The 22,436-nt window shown below is 39.7% G+C and overlaps 2 protein-coding genes across 3 annotated transcripts; both read left to right on the top strand.

Moving 5' to 3' along the window:
- The first annotated feature begins 2,435 nt into the window (after nt 1-2,435).
- On the top strand, nt 2,436-8,037 carry LOC147314889 (odorant receptor 131-2-like). Its single transcript, XM_086260291.1, has one exon. It carries the CDS (start codon nt 4,675-4,677, stop codon nt 5,638-5,640), a length of 966 nt encoding a protein of 321 aa, XP_086116417.1. The 5' UTR covers nt 2,436-4,674; the 3' UTR covers nt 5,641-8,037.
- A 330-nt stretch (nt 8,038-8,367) lies between these two features.
- On the top strand, nt 8,368-21,765 carry p4ha3 (prolyl 4-hydroxylase, alpha polypeptide III). Of its 2 annotated transcripts, none has more exons than XM_086261998.1 (13): nt 8,368-8,622; nt 9,147-9,301; nt 9,418-9,641; nt 12,601-12,750; nt 12,827-12,878; nt 12,956-13,113; nt 13,944-14,120; nt 17,297-17,361; nt 17,497-17,656; nt 17,755-17,817; nt 18,289-18,357; nt 19,355-19,451; nt 19,935-21,765. In XM_086261998.1, exons 1-13 carry the CDS (start codon nt 8,450-8,452, stop codon nt 20,000-20,002), a joined length of 1,611 nt encoding a protein of 536 aa, XP_086118124.1. In that variant the 5' UTR covers nt 8,368-8,449; the 3' UTR covers nt 20,003-21,765. The 2 variants fall into 2 exon arrangements, with proteins under 2 accessions (XP_086118124.1, XP_086118123.1); XM_086261997.1 differs by having other exon boundaries at nt 19,932-21,765.
- The last annotated feature ends 671 nt before the right edge of the window (nt 21,766-22,436 follow it).

Raw genomic sequence — 22,436 nt, 5'->3', positions numbered from 1 at the left:
TATTTGTCAGGTACGGAAGAGGATTAGGGCCACTGGAGAGGAGAGAAAAAAAAAAAAAAGAATTCTGACTTTAATCTCAGAATTATTTTTTTTATTATTTTTTTTTCCCCCAGTGGCCCTAATCCTCTTCCGTAGTCAGGCCCTAGGAAATAAAGTTCTGTTTATTACGCTCGTCCGTGCCTCTGTGTATGATCTGCATTTGAGTCTGGTTGTCGAGTTCGGCCTTGGCCGTGACAGATTGTGGTGGATTTTTGCAGTGTTTGAGCTGGAATAAGCTCAATATTTATGGTATTTATATGAGATACGGGTTTCCTTAAATCAGTCTAATATTCTAATTGATACTTTGCCCATGGAGGACTTTGGCAGATGTTAATTTAATACATTCTTATCTTTTTTTTTTTCATTTTGTTCCTTTCTTCTGGTGAAAATAAGGTTTTGTGCATAAAAATGCCATTTTTATTATTGAGTTTTTATTATTTTCAGTCTGAAGACCCTGTTTAACAATACTGTATCTTCACACAGTTTTTATGCCAAAGTATTTGACCTGCACACAGATCTTTACAAAGATCCAGCAGGCGCAATGGCCAACCCTCTGGTGGCTTGTACTTTGATCAGAAGTCTTCATTCAGAGTGGCTGAATGTTGTCTACAGCAATGAAGCCCTCAAGAACCTACAAGGCTGCCCCTCTGCCTTCTTCAAAGACACATCTGTCCCCTCATCTCCGCTGTTGCCACCCAACCCCTCCCCATTCACCTTTTGCCCCTCTGCTGTCCAGTCCTCAGGTCCAGTTACAATGAGGAAGAGGCTAATCTTGAAACTGGAAGACCTTGAGACTTTTCCCTAAAGTCTTCCCAAAAAGTTGAGTCTGTTCATCTGGTCGTGACATTTTCAGTGGGAGAAACATTTCGTCACTCATCCAGGGGACTTCTTCAGTCTCAGCCGACTGTAGGTTTCCCCAACTTTATAAACAGAACATTTGGATAATGACTGAAACCGGCACCACTGATTAATAATGGGTGGAAGGTCAGTTTATTGATCATTAAAATGCAAATTGATTAGTCACCACTGATCAATGGCCATGAGTACCATTCACAGAGAGTGACTGGTATTCAATGGCTGCAATCACAGTACTGTAAGATGGTGAAAGATGTACCCTTAGGCCCCTCCTCGATTCAGAGATGGTCTTTCCCTTTTCATGTGTCCATCCTCATCGTTGGAAGACTGTCCACTGGCCTGTAGGTGTAAATGGACTGCGGAATCCTGGCCTGACGAGTTAGCTCTTCTGTGTTGTGCCATCTTCTTAGCCAGAGGTCGTTTGGTTTCCCTGATGTATAAATCACTGCAATCCTCCTGGCACTTACTGCAACAGCATACGCTATATTACCATATTAGAGGCCAGATCCTTGGACCAGATTTTGCTGCAGTGTGTTTTGGGGTTGGAAAGCAGAGGAAACAGAGTAATATAAGTGGCACTCACAGCAACTGTTGAATTTGTATTGTTTATAAAGTTAGAGAAACCTGCAGTCAGCTGAGACTGAAGAAGTCACTTGGCTGAGCAACAAAACTTTTCTCCCATCCAGATAAACAGAATAATTTAGAGGGGGTTTCCATACCTGGATGACTGAACATGCATCAAGACAATGTAAACTCTGTAACTATAACACTGACAGTATTATGAGGGAATTGCTTTGCTGGTCCAGGTAAAATTGCACTGCATGTGGCACAAAATGAGTCCTGCTTTATTACATTGTTAGTAAGAAACACTTAAAGGCCCATGTTTTACTCTTAGCTCAGAGTGAATATGATGATATAGTAAACTTGTTTCATATTAACATTAACTAGGCGTACTAAACCTAAAAGCTAGATTAAACTAAAAGGAAAAACTATGAACAGGCAAATTAAAAATACTTTGATGCAACCGTGTAGAAAATAATTATAAAAAATGATACAGAAGTCTGTCTTAAATTAACCTTTCAATAACCCTACACTGACAGGCTCACTATGAAAGAGGCCTCACCAACATCCCCACATCACAAACTGTCTCTACACTGACTTCCACAGTCATTCTTAAAATTTAATTGTACATAAATGTGGTCAAATGCCATCGCCCAGACGTTCACAAGCTACGTCCATGCTTACACGGGTATTTTTGAAAACGGCGATTTTCCGTTTTCGTTTTAAAAAATAATCCCGTCCACACGTAAAGGCAGAAATGAAGGAAAACACTGCTATGAACATGCCAAAGCAACAGGTGGCGATATATTCCTAACCGTGCAGAAATGTTGGCCAATCAGAAGCAGTGTTGCCAACTTAGCGATTTTGTCGCTATATTTAGCGAGTTTTCAGGCCCCTTAGCGACTTTTTTTCTCAAAAGCGACTAGCGACAAATCTGGCGACTTTTTCTGCTGTTATTGGAGACTTATTTTTGACGACTTTTGACGTGAAAGAGCGTGTTGCTCTTACTCTCAACAAGCAGCGGTGCTGCCGTGGGCACCTCACCTGCTAAAGCACTCACGGGCGGAGGATAGTCCTCCCCCAGCTGCAGGAGATGTTCACACCTATGCGTCCAAACTGCAAATGAATCGCGCATGAGCGAAGCCGCTGCTTCCGCACTGTCTGTAACCAGTCAGTTCTTCTTTTACTGTTATGCTGTTTTGTGGATCACAAGGTTTAAAACTACTTATAAACACACACACAAAGTAACTCCACCAGAGTGCCTATTTCGGGTCACTTTTGCCGGTCGAAGCCCGGATAAAGGAGCAGGGTTGGAATTGTGACATTAAAAAACAATAATTGCTAAAAGAAATTTAATTTGTAGTTCTAAATGCATTTAGGACGTTTTTTGCTCACTTTATGTCTCTTCCACGATGTTATTTCTCTCTCCAACAGCGTAGGTTACAATTATATTAGCATGACCAATTATGCAAATTAGGTGATGACGTCATTTAGCGACTTCTAGCGACTTTTAGGACAGCCAATAGCGATTTTCCTTACTGAGGAGTTGGCAACACTGATCAGAAGTCTAGAAGCCTCGGTGGGAAAAAGTAAACAAAGCTGGGGCATAGAAGCAGAACCGAGTCGTATGTGTGGAGGGACAGTAACTGTGTGTATTTGTAAGCATTTAAACACTGCAGAGAGTAGAATTAACAGTAACAGTATTGTAGAAATTCATTTCACCGAAACAATAACGTGGCGCACAGTGTGATGTCAAAAAATGCGCACACCTTTGACGCTGCGTTTTCTCCGTTTTTCTAGTCCACACATAAATGCAAAAACTGAGTTTTCAAAAATATCCACCCTGGCCGGAGTTTTTAAAAATCTCCGTTTTCAGTGACCAAAAACGCTGTTTACGTGTGGACGAAAGGTGCAAACGCATAGAAAAATCTGCGTTTTCAAAAATACCCGGGTACGTGTGGACATAGCCGCAGTTTATACAAGAAACAGCTGGCCCAATTAACCATGATCATTTGCAAGGTGTCCATTCAGCAAAGTCAGTGTAATGTGAGGGCCAAGAGAGAGAGTTGGACCCCAAAAGCAGACACAACAGACCAAGATTTCCAAACACTGAAATCTTTATTCAACACAAAGAGGTCTGGGATAAGAGCAGGGCATTGAAAGGTAATCATGCAGGTGCAGCAGCAACTGTTACAGAAGGAGAGGAGGGTTATAAGCAGGCACTGAGAAATATCGAGGATATTGCTGGGTGTGTGTCGGCGGGCAGGACGGCAGGCAGGTGAGTTCTTTGATCCTTTTCAGATTTCCAATGAGCAATGGGTTGGCAGCAGCAGGTGAGTAGTCACGGGTAGCAGATCTGCACCAGGAAATCCAAGGAAAGAACTGGTTAGTGTGGGTAGTGATCCAGAAATGCCAAAGACTGAAGACAAAGAGAACAATAGGTTAACACAGGATGTTACAAAGTTTAAACGAAGCATTGAGGCTGATTTACTGCTAAAGAATAGCTGACAAACTGGTGAAGACTGGAGGTGTGAGCTGGTCCTAAATAAAGGTGAGCTAATTACTTACGATGCACTGCAGGTGAGGAGAAGAGGACGCATGAAACTGGAGGTGGAGATGGAGCTTGGTGCTCTGAAAAGGAAAAAACAATTTGTAGAAATACAAATTGAGAACATTTTGCCTAATTTGACTGTTGCAACTGCTGCTTTGGATGCCTTGCGATATAGAATCACTTGTCTGTTTAACTTCCTTTCATGGATCCTGTGATAAAAGGTGCTTTATCCTTTTCCCTACAGTAATCTGTAGTTAATGAGAACCATGATGCTTAATGACGATAGCATGAAATTAATATATCTCTGGGGAATCAGCACTGAGTCAAACATAAGATAACCGATGCCAAACAGATCAGACAAGAGAAGACCATCTTTGACACTTTGATTGCTGAAAACATGTTGTGTGCTGAGAAGAAGAGAAATCTGAGCTCTTCTAACAGACAAAGTCATTGTTATTAGGTGAGCGAGGCACTGTCTCATTTTAATGGGTAAATGGTTAGTATTACAGGGTGATTTGACTTTAATGATTACTTTATTAACATGAGGCAGCTAATTTCTGTTGTAAATGTAAATGATAGTATGCATTATGTTTTATTTTATCTTCTGTATATGGAAGTTTAAGTTGTGCTTTTTTTTTAACAGGTGTGCTGCAACTTAAAGCTGCAGAATGCAGAATCTGACTGAACTTCCTTTTAATGCAACTTCCCAAAAAAGCCTGTCTGTTATCATCAAAGTATGTGCAGTTATCCCCTTCTTCTGCACCTTCCTCTACTGCATTGTTGTCATGCTGCATGTGTTTGCATCTCACAGGCAGTTCCTAAACACTCCACGTTACATCCTGTTTGCCCACATGTTGATCAATGACACCCTGCAGCTTCTGTCCTCTGTGCTGCTTTTCCTACTTGTAATGGGTCAGGTAAAATTTCCCGTTTTCTACTGTTTTCCTCTGCTGTTCATATCCACTGTTACTTATCAGAACACACCTTTAATCCTGGCTGCAATGTCCCTGGAGCGTTATGTTGCCATCTTCTATCCCCTGCAGCGCCCGGCCGCCTGGCGCTCAGGCCGTATCTGGATCATTAATCTTTGTCTGTGGCTTACAAGCTGCATTTTCCTCATAATCGAGTACTCCATCGGAAAGCAGCGTCCTGCTGTAGATGTCCTCTCTACACCTCTACTTTGCAAAAATTTATTTATCAACTCATCTCCAGTCCAAGCATTATTCAGAACTGCTGTGAGTGTGATGTTCTTTGCAGTTGTGGCTGTTGTCATCTTCTTCACATATGTGAGAATCCTGCTGGAAACCAGGAAGCTGAGACAGGACAGAGTATCTGTGAATAAAGCCAAGCACACTGTGCTGCTGCACGGCTTTCAGCTGCTTCTGTGCATGTTGGCTTTCACTCTCCCCATCACTGAAAGTCTCACATTGTTATACACTAACTGGCCAGTGGAAGACGTTACCTATTTCTGTTTTTTCTGTTTTATCCTAATCCCACGCTTTCTTAGCCCGCTCATCTACGGCTTCAGAGATCACAGTCTGAGGGGCTACATTGGGAAAACATTCCTCTGCTGCTTAGACACAGTCAAGCCCCATTTCAGAAGCAAACAGCAGGACAGCTTGTCTGCTTCTTGAAAAAAAAAACAGTTTAGACTCCTGCAGAAAACCTGTTCAGAGTATCTGCATCTCTGTCTGTCAGTTGCCCGAATGAACACCGAGCAATTTTTTTTACGCTGTAATTATTTTTTCCATTCACACTGGCTAATAACAGATTCCTTCTTATACTGCACGTGGAACAAACTAATAACCTAAAACCAGTCTTCATGAAATGACAGTAAGTGGAAAAAGTTACACTGGAGAGAAAACAAACTCTTTGTATTACTGTTCCTCCTCTAAAGCTCAATCTGGAAACACAAACAGGCAATATATTTAAAAATATATCTAACAGATCCAGTTTATTTGTCTGACTAATGTTTTTAAAGCCTCATATTACCTTCACATATTTTTGCACAGATCAAAGAATCTGGCTCATGATAGGGGCTCTGTAATTATCAGTAAATATTTACAGTAAATTTAAAAAAAAAAAATTTCAGTGGTAATTTAAATATTGATTTGACTTCTTTTCCTTAAAAAGGCTAATAAATGGTGTCTAAAATCTTAATAAGAAACTCCTCATGTTGGTCATGTGTTTGTGTCAGATATTTGCACTAATAAATGTTTGACAGCTCCATTACATCTCTAACCTACAATAGTTTAGAGTGAATCTCAGAAAATACTTTTTTGTTAAAAAATAACTGCACTATTAAAAGATGTCACTTTATACTGAAAGGAAATTCTACAAAATTGTGATAAAATGCCTTTATCATCTCAGTTTTATTCTTAAACACTTTGGTTAGTATTATCATTAAATCATCTTAAACTGCACTCTGTTTTAAAAAGCTGTACTTTGTGAACATTTTCTGCCGTTTTAATCTGAAATTTGCGAACCATAATGCTTTGACCTTTTAATTTAAGCATTATTGATAAGTTTGACATTTAGTAATCACATGTTTAAAATCTTATGTTGTCAGTATTATAAAGAAATCCTTGCAACAGTATTTGGATGCAGAACATTTGAATGCATATAATGATATTGTTTCTTATCAGACTTTGATGTTTACTGCATTTCTTTGAGGATGATTATCACGTGATGTTAATAAAACTGAACACAGAATAGAGCTGTTGAAAGTCTACAGCAGTAGATAAAAAATTTTCTTCTCGGTTACCCAACAAATTTGTTGTAGATTAGTCTTAAAAACGTAATTCCACAAATTTTTAATCTGAGAAAAAAACACCTTTTTTCAGATGAATCTCTTCATCATTAATATCACAGTTACAGCCTTCCTTACTTTACAATAAGTCATTGTCTCCTGCTTGTTACTTTTGCTGCACATGGCATCGCAATTCAATGGCAATCTGAAAATATCTTCATATTAATAATAAAAGAAAATCTTTACACAAGACTAAAATAGTCTTTACAATGAATTAAATACATTTGAGTTTGTTCTGGTTCGGTTTAACTCATTTTTAACTGCAGGCTGAATATTTAAATAGATCGTTTACAGCAATGTCAAACTTAAAAAAATATTAATAATTTAGCATGTTTGATACATATTTTCGGCACACTTTAGAAGGAACCCCCCCCCCCCCCCCCCCAAAACAAAAAACAAAAAATAAAGAAACAAATGGGGAATAATTTTATTATAGAGGACAACAGAGATAAAATAAATAAATATGCATACTTTTAAACACAGGATCAGTTCTAAAATCTACTGTGAGATTTGCATGGAAATTTTGAAACCCATTGTGTTTTCCCTCTTTGATGATCTTTTTAGGCAGGTGACCTGTTTTTTTTTTTCTTTTTTAGAGAAATTATAACAATAAATATTTTATCACTATTTGTTGTGTTAATAAAATTTCTGAAATGACTTTGCATCCCATACTGTACACTGCTGGTAGATTCATTTCTGGAAAGGTACACACTGCTCAGAATAAAAAGAGGCATGTATGCTTTGATGTCTTTCTGATTTACTTGCTTTCAGTTGTCTTTATAAGTCTGTTTCCCCTCCACTTTCATTGCAATAAACACTATTGGACTCAGTCAAGAATAGGTCAAAGCAGTAATTGATGTCATCAGTCCAGGATACGTCATGGTTTTTTGGTTCTGTGATCATCCTGATGACATTTTTAGCTGAAAGCCAAACTTGATTCTCAGGTGGGGATTTCCCCTTCTTTGAGTGACAACAGCCTCAACATAGCCATTCTCCTCATCACTGAGTTCCTTCTCATCAGTTATTTTTTAGCCTAGATTGCACAGATTATATTCCATGCCATCTTCCGCTTTTGACACTTCCTTATCTATTCCATTCTCACTGCTAGTTTCCTGGCCTCCTCCTCCTCCTCCACTGTACTGATCAAAAATCACCACCAGGGAGGCGCAGTCCGTCTTTTAGGGATCCTTGCTGTGGCACTTCGCTGCTGCAGCTTGGTTGTTGCGCAGAGCTTTGTCCTGCAGATGTCGCTGTGATTCCAAACTCAGTTTTTGAAGAGCAGATGATTTCTCGTTGATTTTCACATTTTAGAAAATTGACTTCAAAGTAAAACTAAACAAAATATTGCAAATATATTACATCGCATTATTTGCAAAAACTGAACTCATTTCATCAGCATCCGCGAAACCCCATAAATCAGATGATGTTGGTGAGTACATGAGCGCAAACTAATTGTTCTGAATGAATCCAGGCTGTACGTATGATATGATGAACAGAGGGCGAAGGCTGATCTCAGATCAGCTGAGAGCCTGCTCCAAATGCTGAAGCTCAGCGGTGCTGTTCAGCAAAACTGAGAGACGCAATTAGAACTGGTGAATCTGCCGAGGAAGAGAGCGGACAGCTCACTTTCGGAGATGAAGTTTTGTGTTCTTGTTTGCTTTCTCTCGGGCCTCCTGAGTGTCGTTAGAGGGGAAATGTATACATCGCTGCTGAACGTAAAGCAGGCGGTCAGAGTTGAACGGAAGCTGATCGATTACCTGAGAACTTACATTGACCACGAGTTGGACAGACTTGAAGACATCAAACGGTGAGTAATGGTGAAACACTGGAAACAGATTTGATTGTAAAGGATTTAAACGATGTGTATCTTGGAAAATATCACACAGAATTAAAAGAAACCCCCATAGGTATTGTTATCTCGGTTTGTTCGAGTTTTCCAGAGGTGGTAATTAACCCGGGAGACACTGCACACACACACATAGTAAATAGTAATAGAACAAGCGTTGCAGATGTGAGGCTTGATAGTGAAATGATCATATAATGAACTACATAAACCTTATATGTATGTCATTAAAAAGCAGAAAAAATAGACTAGGTTTTCGTGGCTTTATTTCACAATGTTGTATGCAGGATCACTGTTACAAAACGAAGTCACCTCCCGCTAATTTATACAAATAACTGTAGTTTTGTTTGTTTGTTTTTTTGTAGAATTGCTTCTAATTTTTCTTCTGGTGAAAATAATGTTTTGTGCATAAAATGCCATTTTAATTATTGAGTTTTTATTGTTTCCAGTCTGAAGACCCTGTTTAATAATTCTGTATCTTCACACAGTTTTTATGCCAAAGTATCCAACCTGCACACAGAACTTTACAAAGGCCCAGCGGTCACAATGGCCAACCCTCTGGTGGCTTTTACTTTGATCAAACGTCTTCATTCAGAGTGGCTGAATGTCGTCTACAGCAATGAAGCCCTCGAGAACCTACAAGGTTGCCCCACTGCCTTCTTCAAAGACACATCTGGTGGTGATATCTAAGCATCCACCCCCCTCTACTGTCACCACCCAACCCCTCACCATTCACCTTTTTGCCCCTCTGCTGTCCAGCTCTCAGGTCCAGTTACGAGGAGGAAGAGGCTGATCTCCCCAATCTGGAAGACCTCCAAGGGGCTGCTAAGGGGCTAATGAGGCTGCAGGATGTATATGCTCTGCAAGTTTCCAGCCTTGTAAGGGGCCGTTTCCAGAGAGTCACTAATGGCGAGTCTGTGGATGTCTACATGCCTGCAGTATCTGTCCAGCTCTCTGGTGATGACTGCTTTCTGGTTGGGAAGGTACTGAAAAAATTATGTACTTTGGAAAAAACACAATCCTGCATGTAAAAGAACAGAAATATTTGGAAAATTTAAGTAACAAAAATAATGGTGCTGTTTTACTATGTAGCTTTTTTTACGTCTGGCTCCCAGCCCAGGGTTTGGTCATGTGATGGGCGATGCCATGTATGTTCTCCTCCTATGCTTAATGTGTTGGGAAAGAAAATCTTCTACTGCTACACAAATACGTGTTCACAATTTTGTCTTATTTGTCTAAGTTTTACACTTTAGATCAAAAAGTAATTTTTACCAAATTGCCTGAAAGGCAAACCATTCATCAGTGAATCTAATAACGACCTAAGCCTACATAAAAGATGGATAAAGCCACAATGACATCATTCAAAGGTTGGCGGGTTGATGTTTAAAGCTTTGAGTCTGGCATTTTGACCATCTCCATATTGGGGTTTTTTGAGCCAGAAGTGAACAAATGAATTTGAAGTTAAATTATCTGTGGACTGTAAAGGGGCATTGCACTTAACTTTCAGTTAGTGCAAACTCTGAGAAAACCATAAAAGTGGTGCACAAACCTCTTGGCAGGCTGTTAGTGCAGTTAACCACAGCGCAGGCCATATTATTTGTCCGATTACTGCAGTGAAAATCCTCCAAAATCAATACCAGAAACAAAGTCGAGAGAGAAGGTTCAGTGACTTGATTTAGTAGAGATGACATCTAAACAGGCAGCTGTTAGCTTCAGCTGTATGTGTTGGCTGCACCACCCGCTTTAATCTTTAACAATGCAAGATTATTGTTTTCTTTTAAACAGGAAAATATAGCTGTGTTATAAATGTTTTCAAATAAAATGTGACGAAGCATAAAATGAAAGCAGTGTAGAGTATACAGTATTTGTGCCAACTCTGTATTTCTTAAAAGCACAACAAAGGAAGTGTGGTGCAAGTACACATCTGTCTTCTTTCTGGAACAGCTGTCAGAGTAACATAAGGTAGGAGGAGTCACTGAAGGAAATTAACGTATTTGGAAGTTGGTGTCCTGAAAAGTTTTCACTCTGGTTAACATCCCATTCCAGAGGGCTGCAGTTTTATCCCAGACTTGTTAATAGTTCTGTTGTGGGAACCTAGACTAGAAAACTGGGATTCTTTCCATTGTGTGCCTGGGAATTCTTTTCATGCGCAGATGAATATAATATTCTATAGAAGGGGAAAAAAAGGAGATTTTCCCCACAATAAATTCCACTGTTTTCATGCAGTGGTTATGTGTAAGGGTAGGGCACTGTGTGGGAGAGACATACTCTTGTATGGAAAAGACATTAAGTCATGCTGCAGAAGCTTGTCTTCACTTGTACCAGGGCTGAAATTATGTGAGGCGGTCAGTCAGCAGAGATGCTTAGTTTTAGGGTTTTCTCTATAACAGAGCTCCTGCATGCATGTGCTATCATGTAGTTTTTAAACTGATCTTCAAAACCAGACACATTTAACACAAATTTGAGTGTCTCAGTTTTAGTGGGGAGAGGTTTAGGGCCCTTTAAGGTAATTGCCAGCTGACGCTTCCCTCAGGCTCATTACCTCATCAGCTGAGTATTTTTACACATTTATTGCTCTTTAGGCTATTTCTGTTAAGAATAGCTGATCTTAAATTAAAGAGTGAAATGTGGGTGTAAACCTGTGGTGGATTAACTCAGCATGTGTGATGAGTTGGTGGGCTTCTGTGTGTGTTTGTGGGGGTTAAATAGCACACATGGAGCTGTGGTTGTGGATGTAATCTGTGACGGGAGGAGTCTCTTACAACCCACTTTCAGTGTGGGTGCTGTCAGCCCTTTAGTCAGCACCTACTTCATCAAGTCAGGTCAACTGCTAAACTGCTTTGAACCTAAGTAAAGGAGACCTTTAGTGTTTGTGACTTTCAAAATCTAAAAATGCTGTAGTCCAGTTTTATATTTCCACATCATACATGAAAATGTGATGCAGGGACACACTCTGTGGAAGACATGCCTACATGTAATGCAAATCTACCGCCCATATTCGGTTACAGAAATGTCCAGATTATTTTTTTATCTACTTGCTTCAGGCACTGATGAGAATCAGGCTGCAGAGGTCTGTTAGGTTTACTTTATTGACTCTGCAACCTAGATTTTTTTTCCCAATTATATCTTTCAGCTGACACCACTTTGTAGTACTTTATCAGATTTTGCAGAGCTTCTCTAAAATCATGAGACCCAAGGAAAAGAGAAATTCAAAAGACAAAGTCAGTTTTTGAAAGAACAAAGAAGGAATTCATTTATTTTGGTTGTGTGTGTTTATCAGAGATTTGATTCCAGGTGTCAGTGTGCTGCGAAAGGTTTCTGAAACTGGGCCTTGATGGCAGCTGTAGAACATAAGCTGCTACATGATACACGCAGGATAAAAGGGGGGACTAAACAAAAACTGAAAGTGGAAGAGCACAAGGAATAAACACAGGTGGGTGAACAGATGGGCCGACAATAGGGTGAAGGTGAGGGAGAGACAACAAAAGCAAAAATAGCCATAAAGGTGTGGAACAAGAACAAAGGAAAGCAATTAACAAGAAGCACATATAGAAGAATTGAGGAGGTACAAGGCACCACAGGACACACAGAAGAGTAAACCCTAAGAAAAAGGATGGCGGTGATATGCAAAAAAATGAAACAAGATCCTAACCCAGTAAATCCAAAAGAAAAGAATTCAAGTCAAGCTGAAATGGCTAAAATGGCTCAGCCAGCCACAAACATATATCAGCTGACTATCATGAGAAACTATCTGACTCTGGCTGCTGACTCTGACTCTGGCTGGTCTTACAGTTGTTAGTGTGATCCTTACTGAAATCATCCCTGCAACCACAAAACCTCACAAATTCTGGCTGACATGGATGCAGTATTCAGCTCTTCAGTTCTAGACAGACTCTGTTTAAATTGTGAAGTACTTGTTTTTTTTGGTGTTATTGTACCCAGGTGGCCTATGAACAAGAAGACTATTATCACTCAGTGCAGTGGTTGGAGGAGTCTGCGCGCCTTTTCAGGGGAGCAGGAGAGGAGTGGAGCCCTGAAAATGAAGGCACTTTGGAGGATGCTTTGGATCACCTTGCCTTTTCTCACTTTAAAGTAAGTAAACAGACAGACTGAGGAAATTTGCATGATTGATGATTTAGATTTCTCTGAATTCCTTTTCTTGTCTCAGACAGGAAACGTCTCCTACGCTCTGAGTCTATCTCAGGAGTTACTGCATCACAGTAAGGCTCTTAAAACCCCTTTTCTCAGTGAACCGTGTCATCCCTCTCTCAGACTGTTTACACATTTTCTTTCTCAGATCCAATGAATGGAAGAGTTTTGCAGAATGTTAAGAAATACGAGAAGCTCCTGGTTGCTGCTGGTCCACCCAGAGGCACTGGGTTGACGAGACCCTCCTCCAGTTTTTTAAGGACCAGGGACACTTATGAGAGACTGTGCCGGACTCGAGGCTCTCAGGTATTGCAATAATGAGGAGCAGATCAGGACAGGAACACATCAAACTTTTTAAATGTATATACAGTAATGTAGCCTTGAGTTACAGGGTTTTATGTCACTGGATGTTCAGTGTTTCAGGATGCACTTTATTTAAGAGGATGTTTTGTTTTTTCAGTTTTACATGGACTACAATTTAAATATTTACATCAGTGTATGTAGATGTCATGTGAGATAAAAGTTGAGGCAATTTTGGAGAGCCTTTTTTAAAATCTTCACATCGGTATGCCAATAAAAATAATTATTTTTTCACCTTTTTTCACCTGAAACATGCCTGCCACACTCATGAAATTATTTCATCAAAAGTAAATACGTATTTATTTACATAGCCTCTTTCAAGATAAAAGCACAAGCACAAACTTCACATCAAATAAAAACAACAAACATGGAAATTGACACTAAGATACTGCTGACAAAAAAAACCAAAACACCACCAGTACTAACAGAGGAAAATCTCAGTGATTTGATTTGATTTTATCCTCTGAGGATCCTTAATTTCTGTCCAAAAACACATGAATCCATCAAATTAGTTTACAAATGTAAGTCTTGACCAAAGTGCCGATCTGAAGTCATAAAGCTTCGCTCCTAGCATACTCTAACAACTTCATTTAATTTCTACATTTTTAGGTCTGTAAAATGTTTTCTTGGCTTTAAAAAGCACCGCAAAAACTCTAAATGTTGTCTTTGTTTTTAAGCTTTTATGTGGTGACAAGATCCATTATATGAGTAACTGTAGATGGATATCCATGTTTTGATCTTGTTAATAGACTTCATATGGTCGTTGCTTCTTACAGCGCAGGCATTTTGCAAATCCCCAACTCTTCTGTGACTACTTCACCAACAACAATCCTGCACTGATACTGATGCCTGCAAAACGGGAGGTGGTGAGCCTGCAGCCGTATGTGGTCCTCTACCATGACTTTGTTACTGACACAGAGGCTGAAGACATCAAGAGCCTCGCCCAGCCAGGAGTGAGTGCTCATCGCATGTGGTCAAACAACCCATGTGCCTTCAATACGTTAGATTTTTGGGAATTAAAAAACAAACAAACAGTGTCTTAACGTCTTGTGTTTTAGTTGATTCCGTCAGATTGTTGAATGGTTTTGTAATCCAAACTTTTGGAGAATCTTGTCAACAAAGGGAGGGGGTTTCCCACATGGGACTCACAAAACATGAATCTGCAAAATGTTAACTTAGCAACAAGAAGTCAAATCAACAAAAGCACTAAATGAACACTTTTTTCCTTTGCAAAGTCACATTAAGGTGTGGGACTGCCAAACTGAAGCATATAATAGATGTTCTAATAGACTAAATCAATACAGTGGGGCAAAAAAGTATTTAGTCAGCCACCGATTGTGCAAGTTCCCCCACTTAAAATGATGACAGAGGTCAGTAATTTGCACCAGAGGTACACTTCAACTGTGAGAGACAGAATGTGAAGAAAAAAATCCATGAATCCACATGGTAGGATTTGTAAAGAATTTATTCGTAAATCAGGGTGGAAAATAAGTATTTGGTCAATAACAAAAATACAACTCAATACTTTGTAACATAACCTTTGTTGGCAATAACAGAGGTCAAACGTTTACTATAGGTCTTTACCAGGTTTGCACACACAGTAGCTGGTATTTTGGCCCATTCCTCCATGCAGCTCTTCTCGAGAGCAGTGATGTTTTGGGGCTGTCGCCGAGCAACACGGACTTTCAACTCCCGCCACAGATTTTCTATGGGGTTGAGGTCTGGAGACTGGCTAGGCCACTCCAGGACTTTCAAATGCTTCTTACGGAGCCACTCCTTTGTTGCCCGGGCGGTGTGTTTTGGATCATTGTCATGTTGGAAGACCCAGCCTCGTTTCATCTTCAAAGTTCTCACTGATGGAAGGAGGTTTTGGCTCAAAATCTCACGATACATGGCCCCATTCATTCTGTCCTTAACACGGATCAGTCGTCCTGTCCCCTTGGCAGAAAAACAGCCCCATAGCATGATGTTTCCACCCCCATGCTTCACAGTAGGTATGGTGTTCTTGGGATGCAACTCAGTATTCTTCTTCCTCCAAACACGACGAGTTGAGTTTATACCAAAAAGTTCTACTTTGGTTTCATCTGACCACATGACATTCTCCCAATCCTCTGCTGTATCATCCATGTGCTCTCTGGCAAACTTCAGACGGGCCTGGACATGCACTGGCTTCAGCAGCGGAACACGTCTGGCACTGCGGGATTTGATTCCCTGCCGTTGTAGTGTGTTACTGATGGTGACCTTTGTTACTTTGGTCCCAGCTCTCTGCAGGTCATTCACCAGGTCCCCCCGTGTGGTTCTGGGATCTTTGCTCACCGTTCTCATGATCATTTTGACCCCACGGGATGAGATCTTGCGTGGAGCCCCAGATCGAGGGAGATTATCAGTGGTCTTGTATGTCTTCCATTTTCTGATGATTGCTCCCACAGTTGATTTTTTCACACCAAGCTGCTTGCCTATTGTAGATTCACTCTTCCCAGTCTGGTGCAGGTCTACAATACTTTTCCTGGTGTCCTTCGAAAGCTCTTTGGTCTTGGCCATGGCGGAGTTTGGAGTCTGACTGTTTGAGGCTGTGGACAGGTGTCTTTTATACAGATGATGAGTTCAAACAGGTGCCATTCATACAGGTAACGAGTGGGGGACAGAAAAGCTTCTTACAGAAGACGTTACAGGTCTGTGAGAGCCAGAGATTTTCCTTGTTTGAGGTGACCAAATACTTATTTTCCACCCTAATTTACGAATAAATTCTTTACAAATCCTACCATGTGGATTCATGGATTTTTTTTTCACATTCTGTCTCTCACAGTTGAAGTGTACCTCTGGTGCAAATTACTGACCTCTGTCATCATTTTAAGTGGGGGAACTTGCACAATCGGTGGCTGACTAAATACTTTTTTGCCCCACTGTATATGTGTATATGTGTGTGTCACTAACAAACATTATCATTTGACAAGTTTTTTCTTTAACGAAACACATCTTTCGGTCTTTGGAGCTTTTATTTATAACAGATAAAGATTCAGAGTAAACTTTTAAGTCATGTTTCTTGATGGTGAAAAACATCAAATGCTGAATTGTTATAAACAGTTAATACATTTAGTTTTTAAAATTTGGTACACTTAATTAATGCATGAGTAGAGGGAATCTAATATTTTAATATAGATGTATATAAAATGCTGTGAATAGAAATGTAGGTCATAATGAGTACTATTAATTTTAGTGCTTTTTGCTGATCATTCTTTAATTTTGCAAAGACAAGACTTGAATCTAGACCGTGTGTAGGTGTGTTACAAAATGCCTCTGACTGCTGGCGTCTAAGCCAGACTTCCTACTGGGAAGATTCTGGAGGGATCATATAGCGGAAGAGTTGGCGTGCTTCCAAACGTTTAGCAAAGCTTAAGGAAAAGAGGAATACATTACTACAAAAACTTGGCTGAATTCCTCAAACTGTCCAAATAAACCAACAGAGCTGGGGCCGATAAATGTTCAGTCCACGATAGCTGAGTCTTAATATCCAATGAGTAAAGTGAAACTTTACTGCAGTGGATCGTCCTGAGAGCTCTTCAGTCTTCTGATGCAGGAAATATTTGGTGGGATAACACATTTGCTGCCCCTATAGTTTCTGTGAGGTTTTGGCATTGTTCAGTGGGTTTTCCATCTCTTGCTCAGATGGAAACCCCTGTACTTATTTCATCATTATGTCAGCTTGTGGGCTGATTGAAAACAGGCCCCTGGTCTTAGTTTGGAGCAGAGAGTGGAATGGAGCATGGTTTCCAGCTTGCTGTTGCTAGATCCCAGAATACAGGTCTGTTAACAAACAGTTTAAATAGGTTTTCTTGGTGATTAATTGTTTGAACTGTATATATTGAGTTGAATATTTCACTACTGATTCTCAGCATGGAAATGTTTGTGTATACCTGTTGGAAAATTGGAAAACAATCATGAAAACCGGAGAAGCTCTGTGGTTTACACAAATATATTTGCGGTGCTTTTTTCTCAGGTTCTGCTTCACTTTCCTCCAAAGCCCTAAAAAGAAAGAAGGATTAATGGAAACCCATCCTTAGATGCATTAAAGTTTGGCTGCTGTAACATTCGCAAAATTAAGATGCTTTTTTCTGTCTTTGCTAACAAGCTGAGAAGGTCTGTAGTGGCAGCTGGAGAGAAACAAGCAACAGCAGACTATCGGATCAGTAAGAGGTACAAACATCACCTCTTGTTACTCTACTACTGCCATAACAATAAAAACATCTGCTGCAGGTTTACTACTACATGCAGCTGGTATTTCTTTTCAGTCACCGTATCATTTTATTAATCAATATCTTTTATTGCTAGTGCATGGCTGAAGGGCTCAGCACAGTCTATTGTTGGGAAGTTGGACCAGAGGATCTCACTGCTCACAGGTCTGAATGTGAAGCATCCATACGGCGAGTACCTCCAGGTGGTGAATTATGGGATTGGTGGCCATTATGAACCTCATTTTGACCATGCTACTGTAAGTTTGTTGCGTTAGTTGATTAGCGCTTATTTACATGGTGATCGTGGATATTTTAATTGCCTTTATAATGTCTGTTTGCATTTCTGTAAAAACAGTCACCTTCAAGCCCCGTGTTCAAGTTGAAAACTGGGAATCGGGTGGCTACATTTATGATATATGTGAGTAAAGTCGAACCATCTATTGACCCTATTTGACCCCGTAGCTAAAAGTTCTTTGGCAGTTCTTTTTCAGCTGTCCAAAAGTCTAAATTAAAAATAAACACATTTGGAGAACCTGGCCAACTTGGACAGCAAGCCTGAGAAACTGACAACAGTAACTACATTTACACTTTAGGGATATTCTGCCACGCAACAAACTTGAAACAAACTCTCACAGTCACCTTCTTATCTGTCCTGATGCGGTGGCTTCAGGAAATATTTGGTGGGAGAACACATTTATTTGAACCTTTATTTGTGTTCATGTAACCAATTTGTCCTTCTGCTGAGTGCTTTTGTCCTTACAATAAAAGTAAAACTGGGTGGTGATTGAAAAAGAATGAGTCTTCAAACACTGCAGCAGACAGAGCGGCTTTTCATAACATGAGCACGTAAACACAAGACACAGCTCTGAAGGAATGTCCTTTTCCACAGCTCAGCCCGGTGGAGGCAGGTGGGTCCACAGCGTTCATTTACGCCAACTTCAGCGTTCCTGTTGTGGAGGTAAATACACTGCAAATATCTTAGTATCTGTTACTTTTATTTCATATTTTTCCCTTTTACACATTTAAATAAGTTTGGTGTCAAAATACTAAATGTCCGATCACAGAAACAATAGCCTTGAGATGAATTTACTACTTTATTTCACTACTACTTTACTTTGCAAAGTCAGTGGAGGTTTTTTTTTATCTTTTGTTTTTTGGTATGTTTTTCTGGTTGATAAATGAGCTGCAGTGTAAAGTTTAACAGGCCATTCCTGGGGTTTAACCTTTCACCTTAGAACTCATTTCTTGTCCAAACTTCAGAAAAAGATAAAGTGACCAAAAAAAGAAAAAAAAAGTAAGAAAGAGAAGCCATACACATTGGTGACAAATTAAAAGAAACACCACCATAAAAAGTAAAATACTAGGAAACAATGCCAGCATATTCAATGCCAAGGTGTTCAAATGCCAACACCTTGGCATTGATTCTTCAACTCTCTGGAAGTCTTTGAAAAATGCTCTTTGAAAAGAAATTTCCCCCTTTGGTGTTTTAATTATGGCCGTGGGGAGACAAGGTCTAACATGGTAGTCCAAATCTACCACAGGTTTTAAATTTGGTTTGCTGTGGTTACTGTGAATGCCAAGCACGGTTTAAAGCATTTTTAGACACAATAAACCATTTACTGACCTCTAGGATGTAATATCGTCCTCCTGCGACTGTATTGACTTGCAGACATCCTGTTTAAGGGGACAAGTGGACCATGTCAGCAAATTGCCTCGCACAACAGCAGAATCCAGTGTGCTTTTTTTTTTTTTTTTTTAGGAAAAATAAAATACTTACGCAATAAAATACCCACTTTTTAAACTTGTTTACTTAATAATATTATATAGGCCAAAAATTAAGACTATAGAACTTATTATTAAGTACTTAAAATAACTGATAGTTACTGACCATAGTTTAAACCACACTTCTTTTTTTAAGATACTCAAAATGATTTGTTTTGTTTTTCATGTCACAGAAAGCTGCTATCTTCTGGTGGAACCTGCACAGAAATGGTGAAGGAAACGACGACACACTGCATGCTGGCTGCCCCGTACTTATTGGAGACAAATGGGGTAAGACCCAGGTGCATTATGATGTGACAGGGCTGTGAAAAAGTAGCGTAAATATGGAAAGTAGCAAATCAGTCACCATCGCTTATCCAGCATTCAGCTCTCCTGATATGCTGGTGCACATCTGTACCCCATTAGGCATTTAGAGATGTGGCAGAGAGCAGTTCAGACACTTGGAATGTAAACATCTGCTGATGCCTGGAACCAGGTCATCACACGTGTGTTCAGGACTCAGTTAAGCTGACAGAAAGATATGAATCATTGAAAAACAGCTGCAGAAGTATTTAGTGAAGGTGTTGTTTTTAGCAGCCATATATATCGCCAGATATTAACCTCCAGGCTACACTTTCCAAGTACAATGACTCCAAGTACAAGTTGAAAATATTCAACAGCAAAAAAAAAAAGAAAAAAACTTTCATGATACTGTTTTTTTTTTCTGTAGAAGATAATTTCACATGATTTGTGTCTGTCTTTGTGTTCCAGTAGCAAACAAATGGATCCATGAGTATGGTCAAGAGTTCCAACATCGCTGCAGTCTGAATCCTCAAGAGTGAAGGGGTGGAGCCATTGCTGGGCCCCTTTGGAGTGCAAGCCTTTGCAATTGTGAGCCACATCTACAGGGAGAGAGAAGGAGGCAGCAGGAAAGTTGATGCACAAGCAAGGGCAGCGAGAGCTGGGGAAGCATGCATCTGTGATTGGAGCCCTAAAGCCCCAGGGATCCTGGAGTGTACAGCGGACACTGCTGCAGTGGACATGGTGGAGGAGGAGGAGGCAGAGGAGGAGTGGGGCATCTGGCAGCCAGCCCCCAAGGGCGAAATGCTCTTTCTGGCCAGTTCCTGCAGATGGATAGAGGCCTTTGCCTTTGCACACTGTGCTGGCTTTAGTACACTGTGCAAGGCTGTTTACCTCCTGACAGCTTTAAACAGAGATCTTATACAGCCCTGTTCCTACACTGGGCTCACTCAGGGATCTGCTTTTACAAATCAAACTTTATTTTGAAATATAAATAGTAAATTAATAATAAATACTAAGTCAACAGAGATAATCAGTGTCTCAGAAAGAATCAGGTTTCAAGAGGTTAAAATCCGAGTCACCAGAGATTAATGTTGTCAGAGCTCAGGCTCGAAGTTCAGGGTGGTGCCAGTGAGTCAAAGGAAGTAGAAATTGTGAATGTGCCTGCACATTCCCAGCTGGCTGAATGATGTGGTCATTGCTGTCTGTGGGAGACTCTTTGAATTTGGTTGGATTTAACTGAATGTCTCATGGAACAAATGAACCAGCAAGAGTAGAGAGTTGAGGTTCAGATTCTGCTCTTCATTAATGTTGGAACTTGTGTAAACTCACATGAACAATCCTGACTGCATACTATTCAGATATGAGTGTCTAAGTAGGTCATAACCCATCATAAAACAGTGCTGAAATTCACAATATGAGGTAGGAAAAGCAGGATTGGATGTATGTGACATTTTGGAGATGCCCTGCTGCTTGAGTGGAAAGGATCTCTGAATAATACCTTTGCTCACCGCAGTGTACACAGACAGTACTTCCAAGTATATAAACCAGCCTGTTTCACATTCCTGCATGCACAGTAAAGAGCAGGATTGTTTTCCCAGGGAGATGATGGATAGACAGGCTCGACTGCTCTGAAGCTCTAATAACGCTTTGCTTGTCATGTGTAAGTCACAGGAAATGCTCAAAGCAAAAAGATCTTAGAACACAAATTTATTTCATTTAAAGAATAACTAAATACTACTATATTAAAAAACACTGTAGTTACAAGCTGGGTTAGGTATTTAGTTTCATTTTCTTACCTATAAAAATCATCTAAATCATCTATTTTTTAAATTAATAAAAAGATTATTTTTATTTCATCAAATCAAACATCTCAATAATCAGAATGGTTTAAAGTAATCATTTCTTTCTGTCTGTTTTAAAATTTACTGTTTCTTTTAGAACTGAAGGAGTTTTAATCTGCACTCTGGATGTACTCATTATCACTGGTTCTCACTGTTTCCACAGCAAATATAGCTGCAGATGGACTTGCTGCTCTGCAAGCGTAAAGTCCAAACTATTTGAAGCTCACATAACCAGAGGTCATAATATCAGGTCATGCGTAGGTCTTCCTCGGCACACTGTCAAGAGCACACAGTGATTCTGTTCCTCACAAAACAAATTCTTCAGAGCCTTATGGGTCTTTCTAAGTTTTGAGAACTAAACGAACACTTTTTAAAGTCAGTGAGTTTGCACAACTGATGGAAAATACAGATAAGTAGCAACATAAAAAGCAAATCATAGGTAATAACAAGTCTTTTTAATCTCAGATTCAAGAAAGGGGGGGGGGGGGGGGGGGAGCATTACAGACTTGTGTTAGTGAACAGCTTTGACTGAAAGACCAGGGCTTCCCTCTACTGGTAGACAGCTCGGAGGTGTATTTGTAATTTTTCACAGTAATATATATTGTTTGGTTGTTTTTTTAATCTATTGTTTATTTGCTTTTACACAGTTGAACAGTTTTGGATGCATTGTTGAAGCTGCACTTATGGTTGTTTTAAAGGACTGTTGGACACTGGGTACAAGAAAAAACACTTTTGTGCCAATAAAATACACTTCTGAATAAAATGATTGCAAATAAAGCTTTCATATGTGTGTGTCACATACATTGTGATACATATTTCACAAATTTTAGAATCGCTTCAATTCAATGTAATGGTTGAGCTGCAAAAAGTAAAAGTGTCCACTGTGGCTAAAAAGCAAATGGCAGAGAAAAGTCTTAAAACAGAATATTATTTGCCCCCCCCGCCCATCCCAATTAATCTCTGTATTCCTGCTTCCATTTCAGCAATTATTTAAACATTATGGTTTAAAAACCTCATAATTAAGATAGACATTGTACACTGTTAGTTACTGTATTAGTACAACACAATGTAAATGCCATAAATATAAGTGTAATAAATCCTCCCTCGTGGCGGTTATCATGCTGCTCAGTAA

This window comes from Aulonocara sp. 'chitande type north' Nkhata Bay, linkage group LG14 (assembly GCF_057382095.1).
Source record: "Aulonocara sp. 'chitande type north' Nkhata Bay isolate Kocher_YH1m ecotype deep benthic linkage group LG14, A_spYH_male_GT1.1, whole genome shotgun sequence".
Lineage (NCBI taxonomy): Eukaryota > Metazoa > Chordata > Actinopteri > Cichliformes > Cichlidae > Aulonocara > Aulonocara sp. 'chitande type north' Nkhata Bay.
This window is presented reverse-complemented; position numbering and strand designations above follow the sequence as displayed.